This window comes from Acipenser ruthenus, chromosome 17, assembly GCF_902713425.1.
Source record: "Acipenser ruthenus chromosome 17, fAciRut3.2 maternal haplotype, whole genome shotgun sequence".
In the NCBI taxonomy this organism is placed as follows: Eukaryota; Metazoa; Chordata; class Actinopteri; order Acipenseriformes; family Acipenseridae; genus Acipenser; species Acipenser ruthenus.
Genome location: NC_081205.1, coordinates 6087006 through 6108428, shown reverse-complemented (window position 1 = coordinate 6108428; position 21423 = coordinate 6087006). Strand labels below are relative to the sequence as shown.

Sequence of the window (21423 nt, the reverse complement as noted above, 5' to 3'; positions counted from 1 at the left end):
TATTATTTAGTTATAGGTTACTGTGCAGCAACTGTGGCCTGACACATGCCTTTCAAACAAATCTATTTATACAAAGTATAAAGGTTGACACAACAATCGGGCTCGGGTAGATAGCCAGATACGATTTTTAATGCAATAAGGTTTTCAAATCTCTTTGTTTAGATGCAGTGCCATTTTCACTGCAACAACTCTGAAGGTGCAAATAGATCAAATACATGTATTTGTGCAATCCAACTTGACTGACACATTGATGTTCAATAAATCTACCCAGCGTAGAGCATATGGGGACTAGCACATACTAAATCATTAAACAGTCCTAGTGGAGTTTGGCTGTGGCAAAGGCAACTCAAGTGAATTCATGTCAGGCAAATAGATTTGAAAACCCTTGAGACCATCATGATTCATTGATTAATCCTGTTATAATGAGAGGTAAGGTGCCGGGAGACGATTGCCCGCTGGTATGGGAGCAGTGTCCCATGTGCTGGCAGGACCCCACGGTGCCAGGGGTTACTGCTTGGGACTCTCCTAGCAGCGTCCACACTTTCCAGCTTCAACTGGGACTGCTGGAACTAAGCTTCACCCAAAATACACTGTGCTTTAATCAATAAAGGATTTTGCCTTCAAACATAGTCAGACTGGCACAAATTCCTGGGCAAATGACACCTTATATCATAATACTAGTTCAAAGGCCCTAACATTTTGGATATCATTTTCAATTTGAATAGTCAAGACAAATACCCATGGGGTTTAAATTGGAAATATGGCATCGTTGTCCTTATAGTCAGGTTTGTTGTTTGTTTAGAATTCTTCTTTTAAATTTAGGATAGTGGTGCCATAGTCTTTAGGATTAGTTATAGAATGAAAACACCTGTCATCATTTTATAACCAGTTCGTTTTTATAGTACAGTACACTTGTTTTAAGCCACTAGTCTGTCACATATATGTATTTCTCAAGCCTTAGTCTGATTCTGCAAGTGCTTTTATAATCGGTTCCACTACCACAGCTGTTTTTTGTAGTTGGCTAAAATGGTCATTCAATCCAAAAACCTGTTGATTTTAATACTTTTTCATTTCCATGTGAAATGTATTTGTTGCAGATTTATAGCTGCTGAAACAATGCTATCACAGCACAGCTAAAAAGAAAATGACACTGGATATTGGCTTATATTTATTGTACAGGATATACATATATACAAATATATATATACAAAGTGCTCTTGTGTTATCAATAATAAAACAAACTCACTCTACCAACCGGTATTACTGTCTTCTGTGTATATAGAGACTTATTGGTTACTGTTAAATATAAACTCCATTCAAATATATGTATGTTAATATATAATGCTACAGTAAGTGCTGTTATGCCATTTATAGTGCTTTTAGGATAAGTTAGTAAAATATTTTAAAGCGGCAAAATACTACTGAGGTAATATACATTGTATATACACATGAAGACACTGAAAGATATCTCGTCAAATAGTTTAACTAGTTTCTTTTGAAGACTTCATATACGTAACTGTAGAATGTCTACATATATTTTAGCTTCAGTGGCTGTATTCAGCGTCAATCAGTTCAACACAACGGACACCAGGGGGCAGTCAGTGCAACAGCACATGCAGACATAATAACCACTGTAAGAACTATCCCTTTTGCAAATTTAGGCAGCTTTTATCAACTGGGAGGCGTTCCAGTAATTCATTTCAATAACCTTTAGACTTCTAGTCAATATAATTACTTAAATAATACAAATATTGTGATATAAAAATGACCAAATCCCTGACAGGTTGTATACTCTATATATAGACATTACATATAATACAATATTATTCAATTCACATTCACGTCTAATTATAAACTGAACAGGTGTAGACACCTTGAAAAACTGTCAGTTTTTCCTCTCAAAGGTTTTTTTTTTTTTCTTAAATCTTCACCGGAGGTCTTGTTCGATCCAGACAATCTTTTTTTGTTCTTTGGCGACAGCAGCTTTCACGCAGCTGATAAGCGACTCCATGTCGCTCCAGGTCTCTGAGGAAATGGTTCTGGTCAAACAGGGCAGTTTATCCAGAAGTGTCTCCGCTGCTTTATAACATTCTAACAGATGCTCTTCTGAAGATCCCTGTTTCTGTAACTTTTTCCTGCAAAAGGAAGGAAAAAACAAGTTGCAATTAGTAATAAAAATGTTTGTACAGCCTTTGATACCAAACAAATATTTTACAGACTCTTGTTAATCAATTTGGGAATGTAATGTGTACCATACTAAAAATGCCTTGTCTAGATTTATGTTTTTGACGCTTATTACAATGTTTCAGATAATTATTAATTACTCTGTAATCCCTGTAAATCGTGGCCTATTTAATATGAAGGGAGATGAAAATTGTGTGTCAACTAGATGTTGTCCCTTGTGTTAAGATACAGTAAGCTACCATGCTCAGTCTCGTTCCGAGTGTTTATCTTGCTGCGTACCTGAGCTTCCTTGCACTCTTCTCCGAGGTCACGATGAAGATAATGATGGGGAAGATTTCAGCTTTGTGCATGCGCCTCACACAGTCCAACTCCACCTCTAGCAGGCAGTGGGCATTCTGAGAAAGAGGCACAGAAGCATGGCAGACAACACATTTATTTATTTTTACATCCGTTTGTCTGCTTGATTACAGGTTGATTTTATAAACCTATACCCTGCTGGTGGACCACAGCTGGGTTTTATTAGAGCATTTTAAAGCACTGGAAAATTACCCTAGATTGCACCTGCTTATCCTGGGATTACTACACAAAATACTGTAAGTGTTTGATGTAATCCGGATGGGTTCCCTGGTACTGTAAAATGTTCAAAAAATACAGCTGTATCTTAAACCAGCAGAGTAAAGGCAGAACCAGTGTTAAATAATACTATACCCCCACACCAAGAGTGCTGTGATCTTACTAAGTATGTTTGCAGTGGTGTGTGAGCCACCAAATGAAAGGGAAGAAAAGTTCAATTCAATTATTGTAGGATTGTACTAGAATAGAAAGCTATACTGTTTTCTTTATTATTAATATTTTATTTAAATAATTTAGGCATCTGAAGTCAGCTGTGTATTTATTTACAAGTACTAGTGAACTGCCCTGAAGTATCGCTTTGACAAGTCTCCAGGGACATATTTTTCATTGATATTATTACCTTTTCCATGATGGCTTCCACTGCTTGTTTTGTGTAGCAATTGTAAGTGTTCTGTCTTTCTTTCACCCCCAGTATGTCTCCAAGCTTCAGTCTCTCTGCAAACTCACTGTCTGAGAGAAGCTCTGCAAAACGAGAGGAAGGCAATGAGAATCACGTTGCATGAAACTTTATATTGTTTAGTCCATTTTACTATTGGTAACTATCCTGGCTGTACACAATAAATGGCTTGTGTTTTCCACATAGAGAAATACAATTTGTGTACATGCTCCATCTTATTATTTATTTCTTAGCAGACGCCCTTATCCAGGGCGACTTACAACTGTTACAAGATATCACATTATACATTAATGTGATATCTGATCCATCTCCTAGCACCTGCAAACAGGGTTGCCACCACACTCTACAATTGTAGGTAACCGATAATGTAGATGTCCCTTTTCAAGGTGATATGCCAAAGGAATTGGAACATGCTTGCTGTGTATTTTCTGATCCAGCATGACAAGTTAAAAACCTGTACTAACACAACCAATGCAATTTGGGCTTTTCAATTGTATTGCCAACCCTACTATAAGCAAATTCCTTCAAACATCCTTTTCTTGATCTGTTATGATATTTGCAATAATACCATGTATATTACAGAAGAAGGTGGAGTTAAAAGGAATGTTCTGGAATCTGGAAGCAAAGACAACGGCCAAGCGAACACACACACCAAAAGCCAAGTTAGGACATTTATAGAGATTACGACTTAGAACTCACGAAACATCATAAAAGGTAAATGTAAATACAAAAGAAATCAAATTACATTTGAAGCCATTTATCCTTTATAACTTCTATGGTGTAGGCCTGTTATTCTCCAGCAGAGGGCACCCTACCTGACTGACACAGTTGGAATTCCTGATACTCTTGGAGCCGTTCATTGAGGAGATGGCCAAGAATGTTGGGAAGGATGAGGATCGGGCGCTTGGAGGGAGGGCGACGAGGTGTCACCAAGGTGTATGGCATGAGAGTGATACAGCTACCCAGTGCAGCACACCCCACACTGCCCCCTGCAGGTGAGAGTACAAACAACAGAAGTTAGCAAGGGAAAGGATTGAGTATAGGGGCACAAATAACTCAGAGACAAAATTAACTGGCTGGTTTTAATGGGCCATTTATATGGAACTTACATGTAGAGCAACAAAACACCAAAAATGGATCACCGCATGCTAGGACACCCACTAGAGGTCATGGTGTTGGCATTGGTTGATGTTTAACTACTTCATCACCTGCACTTATATGTTCTGGTGTTTTTCCAGCATGTCCCAAATATGGAACTCTAAGTTTCTACAATGAACCAATTATCCCCCACCACTTATTTCAAACAGAGACACTTGCCTTGCCCATTGCCCTGCTCATTGCCTTCACAGTCATTGGAGAACCAGAGTGGATTTCGTTGTGTCCTGCCAGTGCTCACAATCCTGACTGCCTTCTTCTTCCCTGCCACCTGATTCTTGTCCAGCTGCAAGGAAGAGTGCAGGGGATCAGCGCTACCAGCAGACCACACAATGCACTACCGTTACTCAGGGGCTGTACTCATGCTCAACCTTGGCTCTGAGATCCGAACCAAGGTGTAAATGACAGTACCTGAACAAGATCCCTAGATTCTTACCTTTCTGGTGATGTTATGTTGAAGACACATGTTCTCAATCGCTTTGATCAACAGCATCTGAGCTCTGGAGAGGGGAACCAAAGACACTGTCATTCTTGGTATCAGTTTTATAGCTATCTTATTCTTATGACTGTTTCATTTCCTTTTACAAAACTGGTGTAAATTGAACACTGGAGGGAAAAATCTTTCATTAGCTTATTTGCATGCTATTGAAATAAAACCAACCCCCAAATCTCTAAATACCTAAATCTCTACATATGAGTCCATCTTGTGACAGACAGCGAATGAATCCTAGTCAACAATCTCCCTCCCGACCTGTGAGGGTGCTGTATAACAGGAACAGAGTGCCTCGTACTGGTTGGTCTGGCAGTTCATTCCAGGGTCAGTCGGAAGCCAGCCATCCAGGAAAGGGGCAGAGTCACAATGCCCAATGTCATCGCCCTAAAGCGGTACACGATGTGTCAGTCATGGATTGGAAGAGACGTGACTGAACTAGCCATTGCAGGGGGCGTGACTAAGGGTACAATTGGGGATGTGACGAAGTAATCTGTTCCTTTGATGTGGTTATGAGAATGACCGAGAAAGGAAACGGACTGTGATAAGCGTATCGTGAGTGTTAAGTGTTTTGTTTGTTTCTAACTGTCTGTGCTTGTCATTATAGAAGGCTAACCTCCGGGAGCTGTAGCTAAACCGGCAGCAATTAAACCCGCACTCCACTTCATCATTGTACACGAATAAACCTGTAAATCACCACCTTCACTAAGAGCAAAGAGCACTCACTCTGGACTTGTGACCGTGTTGTGTTTGTGTGTGTCTTGTTAAGTGTATTATTATTTCAGGACTGAACCCCGTGGTTTGCCTGAGCGATACACACTGTTGTGTAGAGCCAGGTAGTATTATTTGTCAGCAAATAAAGAGCTGCTTTTTCACCATGAACTGTCTTGTGTCTATCATTCCTGAGCACCGCATCACCACTGCACCTGTGCACTACTGTGACAGAGATCGAATGAGTCTTAGTGTTAGATCTCCCTCTCGACCTGTGAGAGCACGGTATACGAGGAACAGAGTACCCTTAATGAAATGGCACGACAATTTATTCCGTAGGGTAGATGGAAGTCGGTCAGTTCGGAAGGGGGCGGAGCCATGGCACCCGAGCTCAGTGACCCAGACGGTAAGCGGCGTGGCATCCGAGGACTGGAGGAGCGGATGCGCTCGTTAACCTCGGGGTCATGGGCGAGGGTATAAATAGGGGGCATGGCTTGAGTGATCTGTTCCTTTGCATATGGTTAAGTTAAATAACCGAGAAGGAGCCCGTACTGTGAGGAAACCGTGAGTGTTCTGTGTCTGTGTATTAACACTGTGTGTCTTGTGTGTTATTTGTCACAGAGGATTACTGAGCACGATCCGGAGCTGCAGCCGCAGGCCAGCGAAAAACCCGGACTTCACCACTCACCTTTCACTACCAACTGTCTTTGTGTTTGCACCTTTTAGCACTTGAATCACGCACTGTCTTTTGTGTTCGTGTTTAGTGTGGGTGTCGGAACGGGACTTTGGGGTTGCGGGTCAAACCCGCGGGATTATAAATTAGAAGTGATACACGCCGCTGTATCACTTCCAGCACTATTATCATTTACAGGTTTTGCCTTGAGGCTCTGGACATTTACAAAAATAAATAAACACCCTTGCACCTGTACCAACGTCTGTCTGTGTGATTCTTCTGCACTGCACTCACCTGCACGTCATTACCACTTTGCCACAACTACTTACCACTTTGCCACACATCTATACACAGGATTAGGTATCTCAATAATTTTAGAGGCCAGTGTATTTTCTCATGTCTATAAAAGTGGTCTTTTGATCCATAACCTTTAAGTCACGTAGCCACAAACCTTCTGAAAGCCTTTGACATGAAGCCTGTGTCCTACCTGTAGTAGTTGGGGATGGTCCCTGTGTCCAGGTCCTGCATGCTCAAGGGGTCGGTGCGGCAGGCATTCCACTGCCCCACTCCCCCGTACAGAGTGTCTGTGATGTGAAGGATCTCGTTACACTGGACCTGCAGCCCAGCTCCACTCCTCTTCTCTATCGACAGGTTCACACGGATATAGAACGAGTCCCCAGAACTCACCCCCCTGCTCTCCAGCTTACTCAGCAGCTTCTGGTAGCCTGGGTGTGGGGCACAGAGATCCGGTATAAGAAGGGGTCCCCTCCATGCTTCTCAAAGTTTCATTGAATGGGATAAGTGATTCCCAATATAGACTCATCAGCCCACACAATCAGATAGCAAAAGATTAGATTCTGATAGCTTCAAGAAACTAGTGCCAACCCAATTACCATGAGCTCCAGCACTGTGTCCCTGCTCCATATCCCTGTTAACAATAAATACATGTTCAGTTAGCATGGAATAATGAATGAGAAGAAAGCATTTCCCTCACCATCCATGTTGGGTCGGATGGTCAAGCAACAGAATCCCTGGACCTGCCTGAGGGCCCACATCGCCTCCTCAAGGGTGCTCTCCTCCAGGACAGCTTTGAACGTGTGCTGCTGGAGCTCATACTCAACCTGCAGGAGGAGGAGGAACAAGATCAGGATGAGAACATTCATCTATGATGATAAAAAATGGGTAGAATATGTAGATATGCTAAAAGAAACTTAAAATCATTTGACAGACGTTTGGTCTACAAATCAATGAATAGCATTATCTGAACTGCATTGTTCTTATTCAGTCACAGAACAGCTCCAGCATTTCTATGTAAAAGATTATTGTGGTGGAATCTTTACCACATGTCAGTGCATGTGGAAGAACCTTCTGGAAACTCACAGCGGACTCAGAAAGTGTATATCTAACAGTGATCAGTGTTCTGTACAGTGCTGAAGCTGTCTCAACTGAATGATGTGTAGACAACAAGAAAAGTCCTGTTAAAAAGCAATTTTATTCATATGAGTGTTGCAGAAACTAGAGCGACTCAAATTGCAAGGTGGTTTTACAAAAGAAAGAGCCTAGCTCGTTGTCTGGTTATATAAAGCCATTTGGTCAGGAGTGATTTAAAGGCGGGATGTGATGCACTCACAGCCAGGATCTGGGAGCCCGGGCTGAGCCCCATCTCATCAGCAGCAGACCCCTTGGAGACAGAGTGCACAAAGATCCCCGTCTCGTTCCCGCCCACCACCCGGATCTGCCCCAGCAGCAACCCCCCCTGGAAGGCGATGGTCATCACGCGGCTCTTGATGCGCTGGGCTCTGGGTTGCTTGGGCAACAGAAACACCCTGCACACAAACCGAGGATAGCAACAGACAATGAAACAGTGACCGTGCACAGAGGGGATAGCATGCAAGGAAGGAAGAAAGAGAGAGAAGTTAAGGGAATGAATAAATCATTGCTCAACATTCCTTTATTTCCGCACTATATGATATTCTTATCAAACCCACAATGGAATGGTGTGTTTAAAAGAAGCAATCTTTGCCTGGTTTGACTTACCCACTGTTGGGGTCACAGGTTCCAGTTGATGGAGGGGGTGGGACTGTAGCATCTGTTAGATCTACAACCAAGAAAGACACAGATGTCTCTTTAGACCCTTACAATTAAGATGGGGATTTTGACATCAAGACCATAGTTTTTAAGGGCAGAGGGCTAGCTAGTGACCTAACGCAAATAAAAGTGTGTCACTGGTGTCTCAGCCCTACGAAAATACTTCTGACTCCTTTAATTACCAGCACTAGCGTTGATCCTGAAAATACCATATACTGCACCTGCACAGCAGGGGGCACTACATCACAGGCAGCCACAAATTTAAAATATGCAACTACGTATACATCACTGTCCATTTGCAAATCTATCTGTATATTTTATCATAAGGCCTACCAAAAAAACTATACTGTGTACCACCATAGGTACACTTTGGGATTATTCTGTGTCTTGTAGAGAATGTATTGCATTAGTCTCCCCATGTAACCTTTGGTAACTGGACGTTTAGTATCACATCTCTTCTGCGAACTGTCGAAGCACACTACCTTTGTTCACCAACACAAACTCATTATCTGAGTCCACCAGTGAGTGGCTTGAATCACAGTCTCGAAGCACTTGGCGGCTGTAATTCAGACAAACAGAGAGTCTACAGTTAGAAAAATGACAGCCAGGGTCAACGATGAAGCTCGTTAGATTACAGGGCATGATTAGACATTTAAATAATGCCGCCCCCCTCAGCCCTATACCTCAGTGACATTCCATCCAGATAGCCTTCTACATCCCTCTGACTGATGGACTCGCGGCTCGGTGGCTCCACCATGCTCGACTTGAAACTGTTGAACTCCTCGGAGCTCCAGTCCTTGACTCTACCGAGAGCGCAGTACTGCACAGAGAAAAAAAAACCCATCACTGTCACAGGCTGCAGCAACTAGAGTGTACACCTATATATTTATATCAGGAGGTTCCAGCTACATTGGAGACACCACCACTGTCTTTTGCAGTCTGGTCAAGTTTTAATCTGTCTTAATTCACAAGCCAATGGAAGTTTGGCCTAATAGTCTAACCCATAATGCCACACAGTTTGGGATCAACACTTTGAAAAGGTGCCCTCTTAGTTCTTTTTTTTTACTGCAGTGTTTCTGTTTGTGTCTGTGGTATAGAGGCGAAAGCTCCTTTCCAGTTCATCTAGCAGTAGATCCCAGGATGGCTCTTACCTCATTGCTCTCCATGCTGCCCTCACAGTCACTGAAGGAAGATGAGGGAGCAATGGCCTGCATTCTCCTCAGCTTTGGGCGCTTCCATTTCAATTCCTCTGTCTCAGTTTCACTGCCGTCCCTTGACTATCAGAAAGAAAGGTATAAATACAGGAGCTGTGAATGTGTCTAATCTGAGTTTATCCACCTAAAACCATGCTACGTGAGGTGGGATATGTTTGTAGTTTATAGCCAGCACTGAAGCCAGACTGAAAACTAAACCTTGTCGGTGCAGATCTACCAAACTATTATAAACCAGGTAGGAGGTTTATTCTGAGAATCTGAACAATACCAAATAATCTTCAACCCCAATGCAATGATTACATATTGGTAAAGGTAGCCTGACAGCTAGTGCGATTACCAAATACCTAATGTATCACAATGGTATAAACCGAAAGACAGTGGTAATCCATTGCAGTTGCCATATCAAACAACACATAGTATTTTCTGATACTTTTGTGGGAGGGGTATTATTTTAAAGTAACACTCAAAGATGTCATTTCTATCACAAAGTATTATGCAGGCGCTAAAAAAAGTGTGTTTCATGACATAAATCAGGACTTTCCATGTACCAATGTATAGTTGTTTATAAATGTTTATTAAGTGTCAGGTATAGCAAACAAACAAAACAGAGAAGCATTGTAAATGTATAGTATAAGCACAGGGAAATGACTGTTCTAATTGAGTGTGCTGGGCTTACCTCCTGCCGCTCCATTTGTCCCTTCATCTGCGTCGCCTGCTTGCGCAGCTCAAAGATCTGTCCTTGGAGCTCCATGACCTGCAGCCGCATCGAATCCTTCTCAGACAAGCTCTGTGAGATGCCGGATTGCGCCTCGTCACGAGCCAAATATGCCTAACAGCAAGCAGAGGCAGCGAAACTGTTTTATCAAACTTTTTTATCAAACTGAACAGAGGCAAAGGCCCAGAGTAGTGTCAGTCAGACTAACCTGGTCTCTCTCCTTCTGCAGCTCTCTCAGCTGCACTTGAAAGGCTGCTGTCTTCTCCTGGTACATCTCGCAGTCCAGACGCAGCTTCTGACACTCCAGAAGCAGAGCCTCCTTCTCCTCAAAGTGCTGAAGGACAGAGTCGATAGCCCAGTTAGTGTATGAAAAGCATGTATCACAAAAAGATTGGCGATAAGACTCCCATTACACAACAGTTTGAGATGGTTTTTCCAGGCTCCTTTAGGTCCACTGTCACCTGCTAATGCAGGGGTGTCCAATCACGGCTCAATTAAACCATTTAGAACAGGGTTGGAACAAAGACCAGGAGTGGAAGAGCCAATTTTGGACACCCCTGCACTAATGGTATAAAAGAACCTGTCTCAAGCTGCTGCTGGTAGGTGGCTATGGAAAGGTGTCCCCTGGCCCCTCTCACCTCGTCCCGCTCACACATGGCCTTCTCAGCCTCCTCGCGCAGGGATTGAATTTGCTCCATCAGCTCCAGCTTGCTGTCCTGCTCCTCCACCAGGTTCTGCACCAGGATGTCCTCTCTTGCCTGTGAGTCACATGACATGGGTGTGAGCTTTGAGGTCAGCTTTCAAAACATTTTTTAAACAATGTAAGTTGTGCCATTTTTAAAAAATGTTTTAACAAAATATATCTGTAATGTTATTTGTCTCGCGATTCCAGTTTCTTTACAGGTTTCCAATGAGAAGTTTTGAAAGAAAGAAAAAGTGCATTTTCATTTTACTCTACTTGCTGGGTTTTTTTTACTGTTTCACTTTCTAGGTCATTTTGCCTGAGCAGTGTCTTCTGGGTCAATGCATATGACCAAGGGGGAAAACAATTTGTTGGCTAATGACAGGAAAGGGGGAGGGTGAATCATACACTAAAAAGTGTGTGTGTGTGTGGGGGGGGGGGGGTGCACAGATACCTCTGCAGTGCCTTAGTTTAAAGGTGCTGTGCAGTCTAGTATTTGCAGTGCTATCCCTGCTCTCACCGGGTCAAACTGCAGCAGCTTGTGGTTCAGGCTCTCAATCTCCTCTTTGAGCTCCACTGCCTCACTCCGACGCCGCAAATCCACTGATTTCTTCCTCTCAAACTCCGACTCTGACTTGGCCTTCTTCAACTCGAACTTCATCTGGTAGAGCTGGAGAGAAAGAGGCAGGTTAAACCAATGAGCAGTTTGCCAACAGCTATGCTTTCACCAGTGTTATGCCACTGAAAACTAAAGAGCTGCCCTGAACTATGAAAGTATTTCAGAGCTTGAAAGCAATCTGGTGTAAATGATACCATAACAGGCATTCACTTACAATCTCTCGGATTCAAAAATGCGTCTTGTGCAGATGTACCAAAACTCTGAGTTACTTTACCTCGAGCTGCAGATCACGGCAGCGTGAGGCCATTAAGGAGCTCTCCTCCACGGCGCTGGTGTAGCGCATGCATAGATTGCACTTCTCGTCCTTCACCCGCAGCAGCTCCTGGTAGCGGAGGTTGAATTCTCTCTGGAGACGCTTAAACTCTGCGTCCAAGTTTCCCAGCTCCTCCACTCGCCGTTTGGCCTCGGTCAGCTCTGCCTCCAGCTGGAAGCAGCGATTCTCCATCAACAACGCCTTGCTCTTCTCCTGGCTCTGGACCTGCTGCATCTCTGTCATCGCCTTCACCAGGTACTCTGTCAGCTCTGAGTGCTTCATCACACCTGCAGCGGCAGTACACAGCACAGCTCAGTCCAGAACAAATATACTATAGGATGGTTACAGTAGGGTTTTTTCCCCAAATAGTGTATTGTTCTGTAGTTTGAAGGAAGTAAAAATGATCAGGATACTAGAACATTACATATTTACATCCCTATAATTAAATTTTTGGGTAGTGGGATGCATTTTCTGCTGTTACATATACATATACATATCCAGAAATCCCTGTATAATTTTACAAAAGGGTCAACAGTTGTTCCTTTTTGGTAGGCCAGATTGACTAACCATTTACTCTTACCATAACTTACAAAAAGACATTGAGAACGAAACATTGACACTTATACCCGATCTTATAAAGCACGTATATATTTCTTATTTAAAAAACCTTGTGTTTTCAAGCTCTAACTTGGTCCAAAAAAGTTTTCAATTTCCACATTGTTTCTTTTTTTCTCACCTTGATACAGCTAACAAAACACTAGCTTCTTTTAGTGTTTTTACATTGCTTTAGTCCTGCACCAGTCAGTGATTCTTACCGCTAGAGTGCTCCATGGTGGGCTCCTTGCCTGTCACCTGGGTGTACAGCTTTGGGAAGTGGATCATCAAGCTCTCCAGGAAGGCAATGGCCCCATTCTTACCACGGGTTTTCAGAATATCCAGCATGTAACCTAAAATACAGAGCATTAGTGAGTGAATCCTTACAAAAAAAAATATCAGAAGGTCCCAACTGGTGTCTCCCCCAATGAACATGATTCCACATCACAACACAATTCTTCATGCTTTCATTGTCCATTGGCCGCACTCTCAACACCAGCGGACTGACTCACCAGTCCTCATGCAGCGGTTGATGTTCTTCGGGCAGTGCAGGATCTCTTCTTCATCCAGGTCGCTGAGCACGCAAGCCTGTCGCAGGTATGCAGTCAGCATACATGGCTTCACTCCCAGGGTGATCTTGTCCCGGTGGTTATTGATCAGCTCCCAGAGTTCCTCTTCATCCAGGTCGTTCAGCTCCTTGCCAGACAGGTCTACCCCCCCAGCCATCACTAGCCCAGGCTGAGGAACGAGAGTAAGAGAGAGAGTTAGAGGATGAAAACAACACTCTGTACTGTATCCCCATAAATAACCTTTTTTTTTTGCTCTTGCTCTTGTTGTGGCGTTAGGCTAGGAAGGTCCCTTTTTAAAAGTACTTAAGTGTTGAGAGGTTTTTCTTTGGGGGTCTTTCAATCGGGCCCGGAGCACCCTTGGCACGGCACTGCTTAAGATATCTGAAAAATTTTAATCTGTCAGCTGATGCTTGTAACACATACTTGATTACACTCTTAGCCACGCCACCTCTACGTTGCAGATAAGCTGCATTATTTTTCTGTGTTGTTAAAAGGTGATTTGTTTTAATATAGAATGCACTTCCTTGTGCTGGAGACTATATTTCCCAGAAAAAAAGAGCTAAAAATAATTCTGATGAGTCATATGACAGTGTTGTTTATATTCTGGTGGAATCTCCTTGGAAACTGCACAGAACAATTAGACGGGGAAATAAAACACTAATGGTGTGCAAACAATTCAGTGGTGTAGTTTTGCAGTATTATCTACCATCCTTTATTCAATAACAGTTACTAAACTGAATGAAATGACTCTGGTTACATTTTTCTTATTATTTAAGAATTGAGGCCTCATGAGAGCTGAGGGACATTGCATTGGTTACTGTATGGAACGGTGCTACAGGCACTACAAGTTTCCTATTGCAAGTGCATCTCAATACTGACCTGGACACCCTGACACTCGAGTTGTGTGGGGGTTATGTAGATACATTTCCACTGTACTGCATGGGCAGCAGTATGGAGTAGTGGTTAGGGCTCTGGACTCTTGACCGGAGGGTCGTGGGTTCAATCCCCAGTGGGGGACACTGCTGCTGTACCTTTGAGCAAGGTGCTTTACCTAGATTGCTCCAGTAAAAACCCAACTGTATAAATGGGTAATTGTATGTAAAAATAATGTGTAAAAAAAAAAAAATGTACTTGTATGTAAAAATAATGTGATATCTTGTAACAATTGTAAGTCACCCTGGATAAGGGCGTCTGCTAAGAAATAAATAATAATAATAATAATAATACTGAAATTCTCTCCGGAGATGGAGAGGGCATTTTAAGGTTGGGGGGCTGATTCACTAGCCTTTCATGGTGCCTTCAACCCCCCAGAAGTCAAGGTTTAAGTCTTGACTGGTGTCTCCCTCATTGAATACTGATCTATACAACCACCACATAATCTGACCAAACTAATTTAAAACTCAAGGCACTTCAGGCAAGGTATGAAGCCTTCAGACTCGCCATTTAAGCCACTTACCTGCAAGCCCCCTAAGCATGGCGTATAAACATAATTTTTTATTTTATTTTTTATCTTAAACGTTGTGACGAGACAGGCAGTTTAAAAAAAAAAAAGTACACTTACCGTGCTCAATCCAGGAAGCGCAGCAGTACTAACATTCAATGCTGTCAACGTATTTTCAGACAGTTTGTTTATTTAGTGTCAGAAACAGACAGCCTGTATCAGAAGGTCCCAACTCATTACTCATTTTTTCCCTCTAGATTCTGTGTTATCAGAAGAAAGATTTTTTTTTTTTCAAGGCTTCAATCAAACTGCTTGTATGCGAGGCCACACTTATGAAGCTGACATTTTGTAAATCAATGGTACACACAGTGCATAACGCGAGTACAGCTGCAAGACTTTAGTAACTGTGGTAGGTACCATTCTACTTATGGCTTTGCCCATGTTCTACCATTGTTTCCTGAGCACAGCAGCACTGCATTGAAAACAATGCAGATAAAATGGCAGCAAATTGGTGAAGTCGAACTGCCAAAAGAAAGAAATATGACATCCCTTGGGGTGAATTGCTTAGATAACACAGCACTCGAGCCTGGACTTTATACTTTCCAGAAAGCTATTAATAGCACTTCAGTGATATCTCCAACACACAAGTACACACTTAAAACAATAAATCATGACATTGTAAACACAATACCATTAAGTAGACTGCTGTACTCACACTAATTCTTAGACTATCCAGCTGTCAAACTATATCCACAGAATCAAGCATAGCCCTCTATACAATTACAGTTACATTATTATCCAGACTGTCATTTCTACCTGGTGATCCTTTCCAATAAGCCAGTCCTTGTTGTGTAGAGATGTTACGGTGGTGTAATATCCAGACTGCCACACGGGACACTGTCAGTGCCTCTACTATTTGTTAATCTAATCCTTTTTCTCACACACAAACACACTGCTAGGTACTTTCCCTGCAAGTGCATTAAATACAAAGTCCAAACACGCACGGTCATTCCATGAGGAAACAAACAAGGAAATAGCCCGCTATCAGCTTCAGCTAGAGAAGCATTGAACTTGTTGCTTTAGTCAAGGGTAAAAATATAAAGGTGGAATAGCTATCTCCTCACACTCTACCAAACCTTGGCATACATAATACTGGCACTGTAGCAATACGGGAGCATACAGTTAAAACACACGTCAGGTTGGAGATTCTAAACACATGTTTTCAAATACAAGCTCATTGACTTCTGTCAACATTTGACTCCCTTTAACCCTTTAATGAATGCTTTATAACTCCTACATGTCCTAATATTTTTGACCTGTTTAAATATCCAGTTATTAAAGTTCTGAAGTGATGGATGAGGGAAAACTTATTAGTGTTGCACTGTGCACTAAATCCCATAGGTGAAGTGCAGCACAAAGTAATATCCACTAGAAACTGTCCTCAGGGCATCCGATGGTTCTAGGGCATTTGTCCAGCACTCCCTCCTTTCACTTCCAGAGCAGTGCACCTCTCCGACATCAACCCTAACCTTAACCAACCCTAAACTTAACCCTTTAGAATCATTTGATGCCCTGACGACAGTTTCTAGTACATATGACTTTGTGCTGCTGGGTAAAGCATTGTTCACTGATTCCTGTACAACACTTAGATGCTACCCCACATCACTTCTGAGAATAAGAGTCAAGCCTTTTCAGAAGCAATTGTTTCTGAATTAGTTAGTACTCCTGACAAATGAAGGTCTACGCAGAAACGACAACAGAGCAGGCTTGAGAACACACATACTAGGATGTTAAACAGACAAAAATGAAATAGGAAGAAAATGAAGATGGTACAGAACTCCTTCAATTCCTGAGGTTGGTTCTCTACTTGCTTGATTACATGTGGCCCTACACCTGTAAAACCTATGAAGATTTTAAAAAGGATCAGCAAGTAAAACTATGTGTGGTGCGTGAGACAGATGGAGAAACAGAAGAAAGTGGTGCTCCCCTTGCTGTCAGTACTTCTGCTTTACATTTAGATCATGCCTCTGTTCTTTATTTGTATGCAGCATTTAAAGTTATCTCGATCTCAGATAAGCTTGATCTCACATAAGAATCTGAAAGAATCTGAAAAGGAATTTTCTTTACAGGAACAGCTTGGCATACCAGTAACAGTTTCAAGAACCCCAACAACACAGTGTCTTCTGTCACGGTATGAAATGTCACAGCAACTTAGCTAATGTATCCTCCTTGTAGTTTAGAATCATATAATCTGCTTCACATCACTGCATCCTGGTGGCTTTTAAAGAAGACTCAATGCTGGCTCTACAGAGTTCTTAGAAACATATATTATCCCTAAGATAGGGTTGCCACCATAGGCAGGATTACAAGATGCCTTCTTAAACGTGTTGATCTAGGCTTGCACATACTGTACTCCTTTTAAGAAGTGATATCAATATTGAAACATTCAAAACTATGTTGCCGGAGATAGGTTGATAGGTGTATTGGTCATCACTCCACTTCAGGAATTACACCTAAAGAAAAACAGTATACATTTTTGGAACAGTTAACTTTGATTATTAGTAGGCTTTGTAAATACTGTAGTAAATAGACAATAACACTGTCTTTAGTGCTGTCCATGTTTTCCAAGACGATTTTGAGAAAGGTGTCCCAGGAATTCAATATGCCTTCTCAGACACTAAATGCCAGTACCATAAATTGAGCACAAGTTAAATATATCAGGATACAATATTACTGCAACAGACAATTGGTTGTCAATACTGTAGTAGTGATATTATCAATGTTTCCTATTAGATTTCTAAACAGAGTTTAAAATTTTCACAACCCCCCTTCCATTCGGAGGTCCTGGTTTTTGAGGAGGCAACCCTACCCCAAGAACAGCTGGTACACTCTGGCCCCTTGTGGATTGTGTGATATTTGTAACTGAAGTATTTCTTACATTCACTGTGGACAGTGTTGCAGGGGACAGGTTGTTGCTTACACTCTGGTGTATTCAGAGCTGTTTAAAGCTCTGTAAAGACATAGGGGAGCTTTCAACTTCTGAGTTTGACTGCAAAGTCACCTGGATTTATTTCAAGCCCACACCAACATTCTTCCTTTAATGGAAATAATGATCTGAAATTATCTAACCTAAAGTATGAACCTCAATTGGTCAATGAATAACAAATCCAATTCCTGTATTATTCACCATTACCAGTAACAACCTGTGAAATCATGACATTCACTACATAATTGCAATTCCACAGGCTTAATCATTAAGATCTTATGTGTAGCTTTGCTTTCAGTTTTTACAGATTTGTAGTTAAAAATTCCCCACCCAGAATTTGGTACATTTAAACATAAGGAGGTACCTAAATAAGGCCTAAATAATACGTTTAATGCAATACCTAAAGCATGTACCCTACAATCCCTTAACGTAACTATAGATAACTAAGGGGCAGATAATCCCTTAATGGGCTATTGCCACCTACCATGCAGCTTTAGGGTACAATAATGACTAGGTTTACACATCAGACTCTACTTTTACCTATCCTTCCGCATACCTGTATCCTTGACTACCTTTCCACATCATACAAACACCGAAAAACCTAAAGGGGTTTTCCAATTCAAATCAAATATTTAAGTAGGAGACACAAATTCAAGTTTTAAGATTTCGGTTATTTTTTCTTAGTTGGTTTTGACCGGTAATAATTGACCAACTTTATTTTAAAATTATCTTAGTCTTTGTCAGAGTATTTAAAAAGACTATACTAACTATATTTGATTATTTTAAACAAGGCATTCAAAGTACTAATTAAAAAAGGAGAGACTAACACTAATAACTAGATTAGAACTCAGGAAATAATTATAACTGATTGCTCAACACTGGCTTTGATAATTACTTAACCTCTGATATGGGCAATCCTCAAAAGAATACCATTATCATTATAATAGCAGTGTGTTATGTTAGCTTAGAAACCTTGGCAAAACAGCAATGGCACTAAAATGGACTTGGGACCAATACTGAACAGTGGTCCGGATACGGTACCATATCCTTTGACAATGCAAATGGCACATACTGTGATAGCTGCCCTAGACCACCACCTTTTAGTACAGCCCCATTACATTGTCATCGTTGTATAAGGTCCCAAAGAGTCATGGAAATTCCCATTGCTGAGAACCAATGGAAAGCGAGACTGAGCCAAACTAGACATTTGTCTTTTTGTGAACAACAATAAAGCATGCCCCAGGATGCATAGCATAACTTAAATGCCATCTACTTAATTGTGACGGTACTGGAACAAGAGATTAACTGGTAACTAGATATCCACGTTAACTTGTTGTTTTGCTTGGGGGGGGAGGGGGGGGGGGGGGGTGGCTACAATCTCAGTTAAAGTAGCTACGTTGTTTTGCAGGTATGAGTGTTACATGGTCTAGGATTATCATATTAGAAAAACAACACTGTGTGGTACAGGGCACTACCATGGAACCACAAAGGCACTGTTTTACAAGCTTCTTATCACAATACAGTCATGATTGGAGGGTATTTGTAAAATGAACATGTGTTTTTGTTTTATTAAAAATTACAGATTGGGATAAACATTCAGAGAATGCTCACCCCTTAAATATACCACCATTATATTATTATTTATTTCTTAGCAGACGCCCTTATCCAGAGTGACTTACAATTGTTACAAGATATCACATTATCTTTACATACAATTACCCATTTATACAGTTGGATTCTTACTGGATCAATCTAGGTAAAGTACCTTGCTCAGGGGTACAGCAGGAGTGTCTCCCACCTGGGATTGAACCCACGACCCTCCGGTCAAGAGTCCAGAGCCCTAACCACTACTCCACACTGCTGCCCCTACATGCCTGAAGAAACCCTAGAATAATACATTATACAGCCACCAGGAAACAGTGGATTTGGTACTGATACAATAGCACACATGTACTGCTATGGCACTGTAATAATTACTGTTGTGCTACTGGTTCACTAGCATGTCAAAATATACAAATGTTACCCTGCTTACCATTCTACCAATATCAACCATGGTAGCTAACAAGCTACCTTTTAATACAGAGCTACCGCATTGTCATTGTAGTGTCACTCACACTGTCCTAAATAAATCCCACAAATCCTTGCAGTAAATAAAGCATCTTGCACGTGAACATTGTGAACTACACCGTAGGGATTCTGCTGTAAACCAAAACAAAATGTCCAAACTTACTTTTATAGTACGCTAAGAAGCCTTGATGATTGTGCACAGCTCAAAAGAAACGTTATCCAACACTGCTCAAAGAGCGCTTCAGAAAGTCAGAGACGCATATTCAACTAAAATGAAATCACAAGACTGCAATCCTGTACAGCGGACAAGAAAAACTGGTTAGTCTGGCTAATCAGAAGGAGGAGTTTTGATTATAGAGAAAATTGTTTTACGCCTGTGATGCAATGTTCAACCATAAACTCACAACAACAATGATTGAGCTATTTTCCTGTCAAATACAGAATCCTAACAACATTGATAATGATTTCAGAGGAAATATTAAACTCGTTTCGTTCTCTACATCCCCAGTTTCATTACAGCAGCTTGCCTACTTCATCTTGCTAACCCCACCTTCCATGGCAAGGGTCCTGTAAGAAAAGCAAATAAAATGCCTGTTTCAATGAGTAGTTTGTATTGAACTCTCTTTAGCATTGATTGTATTTATATTCACTAATAAATTTAGATGCTATTCAAAATAAAGTTTTTTTTGTTTGTTTTTTTACACATCCCTAATTATTCACTTCGAAGTTGTGGGGCAGGAACATTTTGTATAAAAGGACTGTGATTTAATATAAGAACATAAGAACATAAGAAAGTTTACAAACGAGAGGAGGCCATTCAGCCCATCTTGCTCGTTTGGTTGTTAGTAGCTTATTAATCCCAGAATCTCATCAAGCAGCTTCTTGAAGGATCCCAGGTTGTCAGCTTCAACAACACTACTGGGGAGTTGGTTCCAGACCCTCACAATTCTCTGTGTAAAAAAGTGCCTCCTATTTTCTGTTCTGAACGCCCCTTTATCTAATCTCCATTTGTGACCCCTGGTCCTTGTTTCTTTGTTCATATAACCAGTAATCATGAATGTATGACACTACACTTATGAGGCGAGGAACCAGCTACTGTATGCATTCAATTGCATCTGTAAATCAAAAGACAAACAGTGTACATACATATTGATAGCAGTGCAAATAAAAACACAATTAAACATAAATGAAAACATTATTGGAAACGCATCAGACAGGGAAGCAGGAATGTCCCTTTGTATGATTCATTGTATAATTCTTTAAATAGAATTTAAATAATATCATACTGAATTTCATGAAGTTATTCATAAACAACGCCCCACAGAACAAAACAAACATGGTTACAAAACAGGAGCTCATACAGTGTTGATGAAAGCAAACTGCACCTTGTGCAGCAGAGGCCTTCCAGGAAAGGCACACAGACAAGCGAAAGCCAAGACACCCAACAGGGACTGTAGTTCAAATTACCATGGCAGAGCTCAATTTCAACTGTGATCTTCTTTTTCCCTTATAACAGTTTAACACCGTAAAAGTGCATGACCATTTTGCTTTATTACACTTTGCTATGCTGTTCCAACTTTTAGAAGAGTTATTATGGGGTGTTCTTCAATACCCACCTTGTTTTAATGTTTTTGTTCAATGATATTTTTACAGACACTGTTTCTACTACCTCCAGTGCAAGGATTAATAGCTCCCCCACAATAAAGTGGATTTCTGCAGTATGGAACAGCTCAAGGGTTTGTTCCACCACAAGGTGATTTGCAGAACTCTTTCATTCAGCACAGTTCAGAGTGGTCACACCGAGTTCTTTTATCATGCAGAGTGGTGTCTAGCTCCTGGCTCTCTCACTCACACCTCACTTTTCACACCTGTGCTGGCCTAGGTTGTGGAAA

At 41.3% G+C, this 21423-nt stretch overlaps 1 protein-coding gene across 3 annotated transcripts; it reads right to left on the bottom strand.

Moving 5' to 3' along the window:
- Window positions 1-1155: 1155 nt before the first annotated feature.
- LOC117423009 (caspase recruitment domain-containing protein 14-like) lies at window positions 1156-19809 on the bottom strand. 3 transcript variants are annotated; one of them, XM_034038337.3, is made up of 21 exons: window positions 19695-19809; window positions 12981-13206; window positions 12690-12821; window positions 11836-12161; window positions 11463-11612; window positions 10899-11018; window positions 10469-10594; window positions 10222-10374; window positions 9483-9608; window positions 9015-9151; window positions 8814-8890; window positions 8281-8341; window positions 7874-8069; window positions 7238-7364; window positions 6731-6968; window positions 4806-4869; window positions 4532-4655; window positions 4030-4203; window positions 3158-3279; window positions 2464-2579; window positions 1156-2135 (listed from the first exon to the last, which is right to left on the bottom strand). In XM_034038337.3, the coding sequence occupies exons 2-21, from the start codon at window positions 13192-13194 to the stop codon at window positions 1928-1930; spliced, it is 2991 nt and encodes a 996-aa protein (XP_033894228.3). In that variant the 5' UTR covers window positions 13195-13206; window positions 19695-19809; the 3' UTR covers window positions 1156-1927. The 3 variants fall into 3 exon arrangements, with proteins under 3 accessions (XP_033894228.3, XP_033894229.3, XP_033894231.3); XM_034038338.3 differs by lacking the exon at window positions 19695-19809 and adding an exon at window positions 15295-16332; XM_034038340.3 differs by lacking the exon at window positions 19695-19809 and adding an exon at window positions 14599-15272.
- Between the last annotated feature and the right edge of the window lie 1614 nt (window positions 19810-21423).